The sequence below is a fragment of the Notolepis coatsorum genome (assembly GCF_963971535.1).
Source record: "Notolepis coatsorum genome assembly, chromosome: 7".
NCBI classification, from domain to species: domain Eukaryota; kingdom Metazoa; phylum Chordata; class Actinopteri; order Aulopiformes; family Paralepididae; genus Notolepis; species Notolepis coatsorum.
In genome coordinates, this window is record NC_140171.1 from 179,076,215 (window position 1) to 179,092,104 (window position 15,890).

General features: G+C 46.7%; 1 protein-coding gene across 1 annotated transcript in view; it reads right to left on the reverse strand.

The window, feature by feature from the left end:
- Nucleotides 1–15,890, reverse strand: part of abca7 (ATP-binding cassette, sub-family A (ABC1), member 7) — a gene marked incomplete at its 3' end in the record, with an annotated part of 264,520 nt that overhangs the window by 225,340 nt on the left and 23,290 nt on the right. Inside the window, 4 exon segments of the mRNA XM_084318477.1 lie at nt 9,322–9,510; nt 9,607–9,725; nt 11,570–11,694; nt 15,060–15,201. Of these exon segments, the coding sequence (XP_084174603.1) occupies nt 9,322–9,510; nt 9,607–9,725; nt 11,570–11,694; nt 15,060–15,201 (575 nt within the window).

A 15,890-nucleotide genomic window follows, 5' to 3' on the forward strand; every position in this document is an offset into this window, starting at 1 on the left:
CGGCCTATTGTGAACCCCAGGTACTCTGCCTCTTCTAGTCCCAGCCTGCATTTCTTTGGGTTGGCGGTGAGACCCGCCTCCCGGAGGGCACCCAACACCGCTCTCACCTTTTGGAGGTGGGTGTCCCAATCTGACGAGTGGATGATAATGTCATCGAGATATGCGGCTGCATACTCCCGATGGGGCCGTAGTACTCTGTCCATCAGCCTCTGAAAGGTAGATGGCGCCCCATGCAGGCCAAACGGGAGAACTTTATAATGAAACAGCCCATCTGGGGTGGAGAAAGCCGTCTTCTCCCTCGAGGCGGGGGCCAGAGGGACTTGCCAATAACCCTTCGTTAGGTCTAGTGTCGTGATAAACCTGGCCAGGCCCAGTCTGTCAATGAGCTCATCCACTCTAGGCATGGGATAGGCGTCAAACTTTGAAATGTCATTAAGCTTCCTGAAATCATTGCAGAACCTGGTTGTTGAGTCGGGTTTCGGCACTAAAACAATAGGACTGGACCACCCGCTATAAGACTCCTCAATCACTCCCATCTCCAGCATGACCCGCACTTCTCTTCTGACTGCCTCTCTTTTTGCCTCTGGGATACGATAGGGCTTCAGCTTTACCTTGTCTCCCGGGCTGGTAATGATGTGGTGCTGGGCCAATGTGGTGCGGCCCGGCGTGGCCGAAAACACGTCCCGGTTCTGTTGGACCAGCTCCCGAAGCTCCTGCCGTTGGGTCGGGGACAACTGTTCCCCGATGGGAACATCGGCCGCCTCTGCCACCTGCTGCGCAAAAGGGGGAAGAGGGGGGGGCGAGAGCAACACATCCCGGGCATGCCATTTCTTCAACAGGTTAACATGGTATAACTGTCGATGCTTCCTACGGTCGGGCTGGTGGACCTTGTAGTTGACGGGACCCACTTTCTCGATTATGTCGTAGGGTCCCTGCCATTTGGCTAGGAATTTGCACTCTGCTGTCGGTACCAGTACTAGGACCCGGTCCCCCACATTAAACTCCCGTGGCTGTGCGCCCCGGTCATAAATGCGCTTCTGTGCGTCTTGGGCCTGTTGCATATGCTCTCTCACCACTGGCCAGAGCGCCTTCATCCTGTCTCTCATTACCTGCACATGCTCTATGAGAGACCGGTGGGGCGATGGCTGTTCCTCCCAAATCTCCTTTGCGATGTCCAGGAGACCCCGCGGCTTGCGGGCGTAGAGCAGCTCAAATGGCGAGAAGCCAGTGGAAGCCTGTGGGACCTCACGCACAGAGAACATCAGAAAGGGCAACAACTGATCCCAATTCTTCCCATCCTTCTCCATCACCTTCCTTAGCATGCTTTTTAGGGTCTTGTTGAAGCGCTCGCACAGCCCATCCGTCTGGGGATGGTATATGGAGGTTCGCAGCTGTTCCACTTTCATCAGTTTGCACATTTCTTTCATGACCCGCGACATAAAGCACGAGCCCTGATCAGTGAGAATAGAGTCGGCAATTCCCACCCGACTAAACAAATGAAAGAGCTCCCGTGCCACAATTTTGGCCGTCACCGTGCGTAACGGGATGGCTTCGGGGTAACGGGTAGCATAATCTATGATTACCAGTATATACTGGTGGCCTCGGGACGATTTAACTAGAGGGCCCACCACGTCGAGGGCAATTCTTGAGAATGGGGTCTCAATGATGGGCAGCGGGATCAGAGGATTTTTATATTGTACCTTTGGTGCTGCGCGTTGACACTCTGGGCAGCTCCTGCAGTAGTCCTCTACCGCTCTCTTCATGCCCGGCCAATGGAAACGCGCCCTTATGCGCTCCATGGTTTTGTCCACGCCCAGGTGCGCTCCGAGGATATGTGAATGCGCTAGCTGGAGTACAGTGGGAATAAAGAATTTCGGCACCAGCAATAGATCTCTAACCTCGTCATTCTTTTTTATGACTTGGTACAGCAATTGTCTTTTTATTGCAAAGTGAGGATATGACAGGTTACTCACCCCCTCCACCGGATTTCCATCTATGGTTTTGATATTCGCCCGGGCCTGCGTTAGGTTTGGGTCTTCCAGCTGGGCCGTTCCGAACTGACCCGCCAGGTCCCTCCCCACCTCGTCCGCCTGGGGGAACTCCGCAAATGGGTCCTCGTCACTGCTATCCGTCTCGGGGCCCGCTTGGGGCGCCGGCGCGTCGTCACCTACATCGGATGCCGTCTCAGTCTCACTCCCCGTTACGTTCAGAGCACACACCTTCGGCTGACGTAACCCTTTCTTCTTCCTCGGTTTACCCGCAGAGGGTGGGGTGCGCGGGGAGATGACGGCTGAGCACAGCTGGCGATACAGGGGGCAGTCTCGACCAATCAGCAGCGCTACCGGCAGGTTAGGTATGACGCCGGCTGTCATCGAGCAGACCCCCTTGGTGGTTGTCAAGGTGATCTGCGCTGTAGGATACAACTTTGTGTCCCCGTGCACACAGGACACTGACACTTGCGGAGCCTCTGCGTCGCAGTGTGCCAAATGGGGCTGAACCAGCGTTATGACACTACCCGAGTCCAGGAGCGCTACGGCATCTTTGTCGTTGACGCGCACGGGTAAAAGTGTCGCCGATGTTTCCTTATGGGCCCAACAGGCTGCGCCATAATTGCACGTCTTTCCGCGGGGGTCTGAAGCTGCCGCCGACGGCATGGACACATCCCGGCCTGGGCAGTTCCACGAGAGATGCCCGGGCTCGCCGCAGTCATAGCAGCGTCTTTGGTCCTGGTCGAACAGCGGTCTTCTTCGGGGTAGTTCGGGATCACCTGCGTTCCCTACCCGGCCCCTTGGGCTGGGCTCGTCGGGACCCCTCCTTGTTCTCGGCCGCTCTAGCTTTTCCCCTCGCCCCCCTTTGAGTAACTCCCGCGTTACCTGGTGGGCCTCCACAATATTCACCAGCTGCTCCACGGAGCGGGGGTCCGCTTGACTCGCCTGCTTCTTCGTGTCATAGGGGAGGGCTCTGACAAAGCGGTCCATAACAATCCGTTCCAAGACCGTGGGCCCTCCGGGGTCAGTCATTAGCCAGGCTCGGCTTATGCGGACCAGGTCGTGCATCTGGGAGCGCGGGGAGGCCTGTGCGTCATACACCCAGTCATGGAACCGCTGCGCACGGGACTGCAGACTATGGCCGTAACGGGACAAAATTTCCTGCTTTAGCCGAGTGTAGTTCTCGGCTTGCTCCGGTGGCAGGTCCTGGTAGGCCTTTTGCGCATTACCCGACAGGAAGGGGGCCAGCAGTCCCCCCCAGTCGTCTTCTGGCCAGCCCTCCCGGCCGGCGGTGCGCTCAAACGCTAGGAGATAGGCTTCTATATCCTCCTGCTCCGTCAGCTTGGGGATGAAGCGCCCGGGGTTAGGCCGCGTCCCGGCGGCCCCTTCCTCCCGCCGGTGAGAGGCCATCCGCTGGAGCTCCGCGTGGATCATCCCCGTCTGTTTCCTCTGTTCTTGCAGGGCCTCTTCGTGCCGGGTCTGTTGTTCCATGCTCGCCTGTACGAGCTGCTGCACCAGCGCGTCCATGCTTTTTCCGATATTAAATATATATTTTTTCTTTTTTTTTTTTTTTTTTATTTCTTTTATTCTACTTCGATACAGTCTATTGTTGTTTATTCCGCACCCCTGATTGCCAGTAGACTATGCCCGCATTCTCCACCACTGTGGCAATTCCAGGTGTAGGGGTGGCAGAATAAACAACACACAGACAGGTTGCAGTTCCCAAAATCATGCTCTTTATTTTCTAGTAAAATAATAACGGTTTGCTGGCGGTAATCTGTCGGCCGGGCGGCGTCTCCGCTCTGTGGCCTTTTGCCTTGCGCTGCTACGGGGGACTGAGAGGAGGCTCCTCGGCTCCATTAAGTCCCCCCTCCCCAACAGGCGCACCGCGCCGTGATTCGCTAATCACGTAATCACTCTGATGGGTCTTTAGTGACAGGTGCGTCCGGAAGCGGACGCCCAAACATGGGCAGCGCCCAGCCATTGGGTCGCCACATAGCGCCCATCAATCACCAAGCCCAGGGGTGGCTTGGGGTTGCCACACTCTGCAACAGAGCAGTCCTTTGTACAGAATGGAGGAGAGAGAAAACTCTTCAAACCTAAAAGCACAGTATTGTTGGCCGTTGGCTAAGTGGCCTGTTTCTGCTACAATGGCGGATTCTCTGACAACGGAAGCCAGTGCTGGCAGGCCGAACAAGGCTAGCTTTCCACATAGTATTTGTTCCATTAGATCAGTCAAAGGGACTTAAAGGTTTAGTGTTATCTGTACGCCTGAGTGTTTTTATGTGATTGATTGATTGATTGATAATTTTATTAACAGATTGCAGAACGGGTACAATACAGTACAGCTCAATACACACAATTGTTAAGGGGATGCAGACCAGAGAAAGACTTTCGTCTTGTTTACATCAGGGTCCCCCATTTTCAATTCATCATAATGTCGCTGTGAAGCAATTTGTTTAGTGTCCAGGTTACGAAAGAGTAACTGTCAAGTTCAATGCCTGTGATCTCAGCAGGACTCTGAATGGATCTGATATCAAGAGAGTTAAAGAATATAAATATCTTGGCCGGTGTCATGGAGTGAGGTCGCACATTCGCAACTGCTCCCCTAACTTTTACAAACTAACACTTTTAACACTTTCAGTGCCCAGCAGGGGGCGCACATTTAGTGCTTGAATGCCCACCATCCACTTCAATGTTAGCGTTAATATCGCCTAATCTATGTTTTAAATTATGGCTATGTGTCTAATCTGCCCGTCGCTTATCAATGACTCATTTTGCAGTCAACATTGTCGAAGCGGATTGTTTTTTTATCGGTTCATTTCCGTTTTATAGCATTTTGAAAAGCCCTAATTTTCAAGGAAAATATAAATATTCCATGATAATCGCCCTGTACTGGAATATTCTAGAACGTTGTCATCTTTCGGCCTATTTATGAATTGTTTTCAAATAAACGCTAGATTATCGATAGTATATGTGTATGTATGCACGCTGGTGCCGCAAGCTGAAAATTGTTTCTCTTAGTTCCTGATCGCTCGCACAGTCAAACAGCCATATCACACATAGGGGAAAAGCTTATATCTCCGTGAAAACAGGTCTGATTATCCTAACACTGGTAAAATAGATTCCTTACCTGAGATCAGATGGTATCCAAAAAGATTATTCCAATTCCTGATCGCCATTCCAAAAATCAATCCTTTTATTGATACAATGCTATGTACTGTAAAGACATAATCCCCGCTGTGCTGAGGGTCCACAATGAATCTGATCGGCTCCGGTTACATGCGTGAGAAGTAAAATGTGGATTCCAGAGTTTTTTTTTCTCATCCATTTTCATTGAGTCCATTCCAAAAGGGTGCATTACCATCTGGGAGACGATAGGGGGCGCTTTTTTCACATCTGAGCGCCTGGTGGGGCTGGTTTACCAACGGTAGACTCGGTTGATGAAATATGAATTCAGATAGCTAATTAGGGATGGGTACCGAATTCGGTACTTTTGAGGTACCGAACCGAAACACGTCGGTACTACCGAGTATCGAATCAAGTGGAAATCAAACCTTTTTTTTTTTACTTTTTTTTACTTTTTTCTTTTCATGTCAACGTTCACACGCACAATATATGCTTACCTAGGATTTGACTTGATTCAACAACAAAGCAGTCGGAGCAATGACAAGCCGAAAACTGTCGAAATAGTAGTTATTTGAAGTTTGGATTTTTCTTTTTTCGACTGAGGTAGGTAAATTAAATTTCTTGAGACTAAAGTACAGAAAAAAGGTACCGTTTGGTACCGGTATCGATTCACAGGTACCGGTACCGGTATCGGTTCAAATGTGAAAGGTACCCATCCCTATCGCTAATAAAAGAAATTAAACGAGAATTCTCGTGATGGGCATTCAGGGGGCGGGCTGATAACACGAGTATCTCGTGATGGGCATTCAAAGTGTTAATGCCCTCACTATTTTTCTTTTAATTGATGATTTCGACAGTATAATACTTTTGTGACAAACATGGCAGGCAAACAGACGAATAAGCACGGTGCTGCGTCCTCGGTAGCCGACAAGGTACAACCTCAACCGCCGAGCACGCCGGAAACCACGCTGAGTGGTCCTAGCCTGGCTGCTATAAGTCATTCTCCGAGGCGCACTTTGAGACATACCGCCTAGCAGTAACAGCTGAGATAGGAGCGGCCATTCAACCCCTGGATGGGGAGGTGGAGGTGCTCCACACGAAAACATAGACAATACCAAAAAGATGATCTCACTCACGAGAGAGGCTAGCCAGCAGGACCGCGTGTATCACTTCCGCAACGGATTTATGATGGTAAGTTAGAGTGTTGTGTTTGTTCATAGTTAAAGACAGTAGAGGTTGAGTACTTTATTATCTAAAGATGGTAAGTTAGTGTTGTGTCTGTTCATAGTTAAAGACAGTAGAGGTTGAGTACTTTATTAGCTAAAGATGTTAAGTTAGAGTGTTGTGTTCATTCATAGTTAGACATTAGAGGTTGAGTAAATATCTAAAGATAAGTTAGATGTCAATGTTTTGGTTTGATTGTTTGTACTAGTAACGTTAATGCTAGCAGAATAGACACAACGTGAGGTAATCACCATCCATTTTAAACCGGTTATTACCTAATGCTAACGTTAGCAGATAGACGCGAGACTGGTAACATTACAGCTTGGCGTTAGCCTAATGGCAATGCTAACGTTAACGTTAATGTTGTTATTGATTGATGAGTCGGCATTTAATACAGAGATGCTGGCGGCATTTAATACAGAGGTGCTGTTGGCATTTAATACAGAGGTGCTGGCGGCATTTAATACAGAGGTGCTTCACAGCGCTCACAGCGCGGCGTTTCCAATATTATAAATACGGAAACAGCTGTTCTGCGAGGAAGTCAGGAAGTCAGCGAAAGAGCTGTAGAGCGTCGCGTAACGCGCGTCGATAAGGGGGGCGTGTAATAGGGTAGGGTCACGTGGGGTCAGTGGCCAATCAGAGGAACCCGGAAACCGAATTCCGACTAAATCCGTTGCGGAAGTGATACACGCAGCAGGACCAACGTTTACAACGCGTCGAGCAGAACCTAGCTACCGAGCTAGCCAAGATTCAAGCTAGGCTCACCGAAGTTCAGTCTCGCGAAAGACGGAATAACAGAATAATTGTTGGCTAGCCCTCCGGAATGTGACAAAGCCCATCGCGTTAATATGGCTAAACCGCAAAAAGGACATAAGAGCTATAATTATAGCCAAGAGCTATAATCATACGGATCCATAGATTACATTATAGATTATAACAAGCACGTTACATGACCGGCCCTTCGGCCCTGCAGTGTCAGGAGAACGCTCCCCTGTACTTCACTGCGGTTCAGATTAATACAGGAAAAGGTAACATTGGGGGCTCGAGTCCGGGATATGAAAAAAAAAGATTTCCTGATTTCACTGGTGAGTCGTAAACTGTATGGAAACGTGAAGTTAGCTCATGCTACTGGAAAACGGACGCACAAGGCAATTTTGACATTAAATGAACTGAGTTAAAAATGATGAATATGGGATTCTTTTATTTATTTATTTTTTACAACCGCAGTTGTTGCGGTTGTTTGTTCTCCATCCGCTGTGACACGGTTACCGCGACAGCCCTAATTGTCCTTGAAACCATTAGACAATTGTCTACATTCTGACATTTTCCTCAGGTAAGTGTGACCCGTTCCTTCTCTCCAGCACTTTCCTTGACCTTTTCGTGGACTTCATGGAGGTCCGAAACAAAGTTACATGCGATGTCATTCATTGCTAGCGGAGTCTTGTGGCCACAGTACAGAGAGACTCACAAGGAGCTTCTATCCCCAGGCCATCAGGATGCTCAAAGACTCTGTGCAACACTATAACCCATCCATCTACATCCACTGAACACACATCCACATGCACACACTCACTTTAAACATTCACCCTAACATTCATTTTAACACTTTTTAACACGACACCATATTTTATCCATTTATTACTAAACAATTTGCACTACACTTCTACCTCATTTTTGCATTTTGTACTTTAGTTTTGTATATTGTTTTTGTATAATGTTTGGTCTTTATTTTCTTTACTTACTTTTTTTTACTGTATGAAGCACAATCTCAGACGGCTCATACAGAACCAAGCATTTCACTGTAACGTACATGTAGGCTACCTTATATGTGACAAATTAAACAAAACTTGAAAACTTGAAAATTGCTTCAAAGCGTCTGTCTACCAACGCGCGAGACACCGGTAACGAATCCGGCTGTCAGCGTTGCCTCCGTCATACTGAGTCAGCGGGAGGGAAGCCGGTGGGTGGTAATCTGGTCGTTGTAAACAGCGACTCCTACAGGTCGGTCAGGGCGTCTGCACAGCGAGGAAGGGAACTGGTGAAGGCAGTGTGACCTCCCACACGTTACACCTCACCAATGAGAGTCCTCGCTGCCAGGTGAAAAGAGGCTGCTGGCTGTCTCCTATGTATCGGAGGAAGCATGTGATAGACTTCAGGGCTCCCTAGACCGGCAAGTAGGGGGCACATGCGCGCAATGACCAGGAAGGGGAGGGGGGAATTGCCATAACGACTAAATTGGGATGGGAGGAAAATACAAGAAAAATAGGAGGAGAAAAAGTGGATCAAACAAATAAAGTTGCTTCAAGCTCCAGCGACTCATACCGTGAAGAAGAGTGTGAAGTGGAGCTGGGAGAGGAAGAGGCCCCTACCGTGAAGAAGAGTGTGAAGTGGAGCTGGGAGAGGAAGAGGCCCCTACCGTGAAGAAGAGTGTGAAGTGGAGCTGGGAGAGGAAGAGGCCCCTACCGTGAAGAAGAGTGTGAAGTGGAGCTGGGAGAGGAAGAGGCCCCTACCGTGAAGAAGAGTGTGAAGTGGAGCTGGGAGAGGAAGAGGCCCCTACCGTGAAGAAGAGTGTGAAGTGGAGCTGGGAGAGGAAGAGGCCCCTACCGTGAAGAAGAGTGTGAAGTGGAGCTGGGAGAGGAAGAGGCCCCTACCGTGAAGAAGAGTGTGAAGTGGAGCTGGGAGAGGAAGAGGCCCCTACCGTGAAGAAGAGTGTGAAGTGGAGCTGGGAGAGGAAGAGGCCCCTACCGTGAAGAAGAGTGTGAAGTGGAGCTGGGAGAGGAAGAGGCCCCTACCGTGAAGAAGAGTGTGAAGTGGAGCTGGGAGAGGAAGAGGCCCCTACCGTGAAGAAGAGTGTGAAGTGGAGCTGGGAGAGGAAGAGGCCCCTACCGTGAAGAAGAGTGTGAAGTGGAGCTGGGAGAGGAAGAGGCCCCTACCGTGAAGAAGAGTGTGAAGTGGAGCTGGGAGAGGAAGAGGCCCCTACCGTGAAGAAGAGTGTGAAGTGGAGCTGGGAGAGGAAGAGGCGCTCGGCCTGCCGGAGGGTGTCGCTGGGCTGGGCACACAGCTGCCCCTGCAGCTCCGCCTCCCCCTCTGCCACGCGGAGGAACTGGCGCAGCAGGCTGGCGTTACACACCAGGTCCGTCAGGGGCATCCCGGCCGCGCTCACGGCCACCTGGAGGAGAACCGGTGAAAAGGTTTGAGATCCATCGTCGCCGACGTTCCGTCTCGTCTAGTCGATGACTTCAGATGGATTCTGCTCCTCGCTCACCTGGAAGTTGAGGTGGGCGTTCATCAGCTGGTCCACCTGGGCAGGCGACAGGCTGCTATTGGTCAGAAGGAAGGTGGAGAATGTCTCGTTGGCCCGTAGATACTCCCTCACGGGGAGATCTGGGGAGAGATTATTTTATATTATTATTATTATTATTATTATTATTATTATTATTATTATTATTATTATTATTATTATTATTATTATTATTATTATTATGTTATTCAATTCTTCTTATTATTAAATTATTATTTTATATTCTTTTAATTTAGTTTATATATTCCAATGTATTGAATTCTACTTGAATTGTCTGTTAACGTTGATGCACCAAACGACCGAGACAAATTCCTTGTATGTGCAAACTTACTTGGCAATAAAGACCTTTCTGATTCTGATTCTAATTCTAATTCGGACACTGACAAGTACAACTATAATAATTAAATACAAACTAATGCCCACAGAGCACACAAAAGGGGGGTTTTACAGGCCAACTTGTACTCTGTGGGTTGAAGACCAAGGAGAAGAACTGGACAATAGAGTAGCTTTCACTGTGTCCACCATGTCGTATGTAATCAGCTCTTCTCAAATTCACACATGAAATCAGCTCCTCCTTTTAATTTTTTATCGTCACCTTTTAAGTAAGTTCCTCCATCCAAAATGGCCATGTTTAACCTGTGTTCCGCCATCCTCGCCACTAGAATACACTACTATTATTGTTTTTTCCCATAGTGCATTTCGATTTTTGGAGGGAAATACTTAACACATTGGACGCCAGACCCGCCATAAGTCGGGTTAACTCGCCGAACGTTGGGCGCCAAACCCGAGAAAAGTCGGGTTTTCATCGTTATTTCTTTTAGTCGATATTTCCCTTCATAATTCATCCATCCAGCCTGATGTTATCATTGGGAATGGGTCTGAGATCGCAAACGTCCAATACCGCCGCCTAACGCCTTGCGGCCGCTATTGCACTCCATTTGAAGCGATGTGGCTTGGTGTCTGGACCGAGCTGCGGCGTGCGGGCGGGGTCTAACTACTCAGGCAGGACAAGGGGTTATAATGCATCGACGAGGGTCACCCCCCCCCCCCCGTTCATGTTCAATGCTGGATTACGTTGGAAACACGATCGCGATCAGTACTTGGAATGGCGATCAGCATTCAGCAATATCAGCTATCAGCAATATAAATAAATGTATCATATCATATCATAATTGGATTATTCTTTTTGCAGTACATCATAGACAAGGTAAGGGCTATATGTTATCAATCTTGCGTTGATCCGATAATTCTTTCCCCGCGATCGGAGCATGTGTCTGTAATGTATTGTGTAACGTATTCCGTTGGTGACGATCGAAGCATAGAAACCCCCCCCCACCCTTTCATGCATGCATGATGAAACATAATACCGATAATCTAGCGTTGATTTCAGATTTATTATTGATTATTGTTTTTTTATTGGATTCTATTATACGTTGTACCACTGTTTTTTTATTGGATTCTATTATATGTTGTACCACTGTATTGCACATCGTCGCGGGCAAGACCACCCGCATTTCATTGTATACTTGTATGCCGTGACAATTAAAACTCTTGACTTGACTTGACTTGACTTGATCCAGGCGAGGAATGGCACGATTTATAGTGAAATGCAGTCAAACGCCGTTTGGCTGCGTTTTCCTGGGATTACACAGAATTACTCTAAAACTATACTCATATTCACCACGGTATAAAACGAAAATGTATGGATGAAAAAAGTATCTGTTTTTTGCATCTTGACCGGAAGAAACTCAATGACAATCGGCTATATTATTAGATCCATAGCTATAATATTTAATATAGTTTTAGCACTGCAAACACCGGCATGTACCCCCATTTCATTACAGCGCTGGCACGCACGGCCATACGCCCACAGCGACGTCTGGCGCTGAACCTGTTCATGACTGAGCTACAGGAGATCCAGTCATACTTGGCCACGCTCCTGGTCTCTCTCCCAGCCTCTGGAGACTCTCGAGCAGGTCCTGGAACCCAGAGAAGGTCCTGTTTCCGCCATAGGACAGCATGGTCTGGACGTCCACAAAGAGACGAGAGAGTCTGCAGAGAAGAAGAGGAAGCTTAAAGAGATCAGATGGACACGGGTTATAGAACAGGGAGCCTGACTGAGATCAGATGGACACGGGTTATAGAACAGGGAGCCTGACTGAGATCAGATGGACACGGGTTATAGAACAGGGAGCCTGACTGAGATCAGATGGACACGGGTTATAGAACAGGGAGCCTGACTGAGATCAGATGGACACGGGTTATAGAACAGGGAGCCTGACTGAGATCAGATGGACACGGGTTATAGAACAGGGAGCCTGACTGAGATCAGATGGACACGGGTTATAGAACAGGGAGCCTGACTGAGATCAGATGGACACGGGACATCTTGCAGGATGACAGTGTGAAATGTGTTGCGGAAATGATTCAAGGGCACTGAAGAAGAGCTGGTTCAACGGCGCTTTGAATTATGATACCGTTACTCAAAATAATCCAGTTGTTGTGAACAGCTTCATGGAAAACGATTGCTTCAATATGAAATAGTTCCCAGTGGAACTGTTCATGGGGGACTGTGGTTTATCGTGAGTAAATGTGGAAAGAGACATTGGGCCTCATTCAACAATACTCTCTTATTATTTTTCTTATATTCTTGCTTACCTTATTGTTGAGAACAATAAGAAAAGCCACCGCCACATTCATCAAGCCGTTCTTAACCTCGAAATCTGTGCTTACAGAGGAGATTTTAATGGTAAATCCCCCTCATTCTAAACTGGATGCGCGTTCTCGCGCAAGTCATTTGCATACAGAGACGCGCCTCGCGGGCTCATTATAATACGAGAGCCGTGGGTCTGCATCGGATCCCCCGGCCGTATTCAAGCGCTGGAGTGCTTTGCGATGGATCAAAATTAGATAGGAATCAAATGTATTGTCATCATACAGCACCTATAGCTATATAGTGGAATAGACTGTATTAATATAGTAGTAATTAGTGCTGTCAGGCGATTAAAAAAATGTATCTAATTAATTACAGGATTTGTAATTAATTAATCTAATTAATCACATTTTAATCACATAACCATTTTATGCCTGATATTCTATAATCATATTTCAAATTGCATGTGTCCGGATGGCAGAATTCAGTACTGTATCTACAAAACCTTCTGTTTAATCATCTTCCATCTATTAATTTGCTTAGATTTTTCAGGTCTGGTCAATTTGAGCATGGTGTTATTCACAGTCAAAGATAAAAAAAAAAATTATTGATATTCTCATTTGGTTCATTAATTTACTCAAAATAAAATTTTCATTCAATCAATCACAGCGCAGATTGATTGATTGAATGAAAATGTTACTGTATACAGTACATGCAAAATGAATGTAGCAAAGTACTGTAGGCTTTGTCAATATTGAACAACTGTGCGTTATCAAGAGCCAATCGCACAGGTTGCCAGGGCTGGGCGATATGGAAAAAAATCATATCGCGATAACGATATGATAATTTTATTTTATTTCTCGATATCGATAATTATCGAATTGTTATAAGTATAAAAAGAAATTAAAAAAAAGGAGAGGAGTTGAACAGTTCTGGCTCTGCTAGTTTATTTTCGATCTTTTGGCGCTTTTTTGGTGGACAAACCACCGCACATGTGCACCGTGACTCGTGACTGGAGTCTAGTTCTGCTAGCACACATAGCCTACTGTGTACAGACGGTTTCAAAATGTATTTTAAATTAGAAAGCAAACAAAATAAATGGACAAGAGAAAAAGAAATCTGAATTTGGTCAGTATTGTCATTTGGACAAGCAAAGCCATTACTTTAAGTTGCAGGCAAGAAAGACAAGTCTGTCCACTGTCTCTGGTTTTAAAACTGCCCTGTTGCAGGAAAAAAAAAAAAACGATTTTTCGATTTTTTTTTATTTCGATATTCGATATAGATTATTAAAATATATCGCAATATTTATCGTTATCGTTATATCGCCCAGCCCTTCCTCATCTCATCTGGCTCTGCAAATAGATCTAGAGTCTGAATATCTCCGCATATATAGCCTGCTGATGACTGACACATCTCTCTCAAATCCATTCTGAGAACGGAATGCAGTGCCTGCGACGCGGGTCTTGATTGATTTATTGATTGAAAATGTTATTAACAGATTGCAGAATGGGTACAATACAGTACAGCTCAATACACACAATTGTTAAGGGGATGCAGACCAGAGAAAGACTTTCGTCTTGTTTACATCAGGGTCCCCCATTTTCAATTCATCATAACATATGACATACATGACATACAGATAGACAGTACTGCTACATCTATACATTTATGACATATCAGATTTACAAATACAGTACTGTTTGTGATACAAAAAGAGTTAAAAAAAAAAGAGTATATACATTTGATGAAGAAACTGTACATTGGAGGAGGTGGGGGGGGTTGGGTAGGGGGGGGGGACTGTACATTGGAGGTGGTTGGGTGGGTGGGGTGAGGTGGGGTGGGGGTGGATGGGTAGGCGGGGTGGGGGTAACTGTACATCGGATTATCGACAAAACCTTACTTGGTCCAAGAAGAGGGTCTCGTGTATTACTGGGTTTAAGTCAGTTGTTTATTTATTTATGTTTTACTGTTTGCATACGAGGTGGTCCGCAAATGTTCTTGATAACAATCTAGTGGTCCGCATAAAACAGAAGTTTGGGAACCACTGATATAGACAATCTCTAAATATGCGTTCTATGCTACGTATACAGTACTGCATATCTGTATGTCATGTCATAAATGTCATGATATATATCTGTATATCTGTATGTCATGTATGTCATATATGTTATGATGAATTGAAAATGGGGGACCCTGATGTAAACAAGACGAAAGTCTTTCTCTGGTCTTCATCCCCTTAACAATTGTGTGTATTGAGCCGTACTGTATTGTACCCATTCTGCAATCTGTTAATAAAATCTTCAATCAATCAATAGCCTGGGCGGCCAGAGCATAACTGTTCTAACAGTAATATATAATCCATTTCAGACAGAACGCACGCAATAAGTTATAATAATAATCATTATTATTATTGAAAAGTTCTGTATTTTTAAAGTCGTATTTGGGGGCAATTAACCAATGGTATGCTTTTTTTTATTTTTATTTTGGGTAAGAGTTTCTTATTTCGGTAAGAGTGCTCTCGACCACTCATATCATTTGTTCTTGCCTGAGAAAAAAGCAACAATAAGAAAACGTTGCTGAATCCCAGGTAAGAACAAAGTAAGAGGAAATGCTAGTTAAGAACGAAATCCGTTCTTATATCGCTTCATGCATGAGGCCCATTGCTGTTGTTGGAGTTGTTTCAAATGTAATCTTATTTTAGCTTGGCGAGGTAACATTTGTTTTATAAATGTTTTGGTGAACTTCCCCTTTAACCTGTACCTACATGGAGTTGTCAAAGTTGCCCACTTGCCCCGGAGTCTCCCCTGGCGTGGGGCTGTGGAAGCAGGGGTTGTTGATGTTGCAGATGATGCCCTGGACCCATGGCAAGGTGCCCGCTGACGGGAGGGCTTTGTTTGGAAAGTGACCTGCGAATGTAGACAACAGAGATCTTCAGACAGTTCTACTGTAAAAGGTTTCACTGAGGCCGGCGTCATGGAGTGAGGTTGCACATCACAACTGCCCCCCAAACCTTTACAAACTAACACTTTTAATGCCCTCGCTAGTCTATTTTCCCCTTTCTTTTAATTGATGATTTCGACAGTATAATATTTTTGTGACAAACATGGCAAGCAAACAGACGAATAGATTGCAACTAAAGGAACTAATCATCCGGGAGTCCCCGGGCCAAAAAGGCAAGTTGTTTTACAAAAGGCCAATCCATCGCTATATATACGAAGACTATCCTCCGGAGATCGTGGCCCAACGTGGAGAATACAGAGAGGCCGAGGGGATAAAGGGGATACCGACCAACGCTACTATTTCCAGCCAGGCTATCTATCGTAAACCAAAGAAGGGGCGAGAAAGAGGCTTGGGTCGATTGCTGAGGCAGAGGACGACCTAAAAGAGGCACAAGGGGCAGAGGACGACCTAAAAGAGGCACAAGGGGCAGAGGACGACCTAAAAGAGGCACAAGGGGCAGAGGACCACCTAAAAGAGGCACAAGGGGCAGAGGACCACCTAAAAGAGGCACGAGGGGCAGAGGACTACCTAAAAGAGGCACGAGGGGCAGAGGACTACCTAAAAGAGCCACAAGGGGGCCCAGAAGCTACCGAGG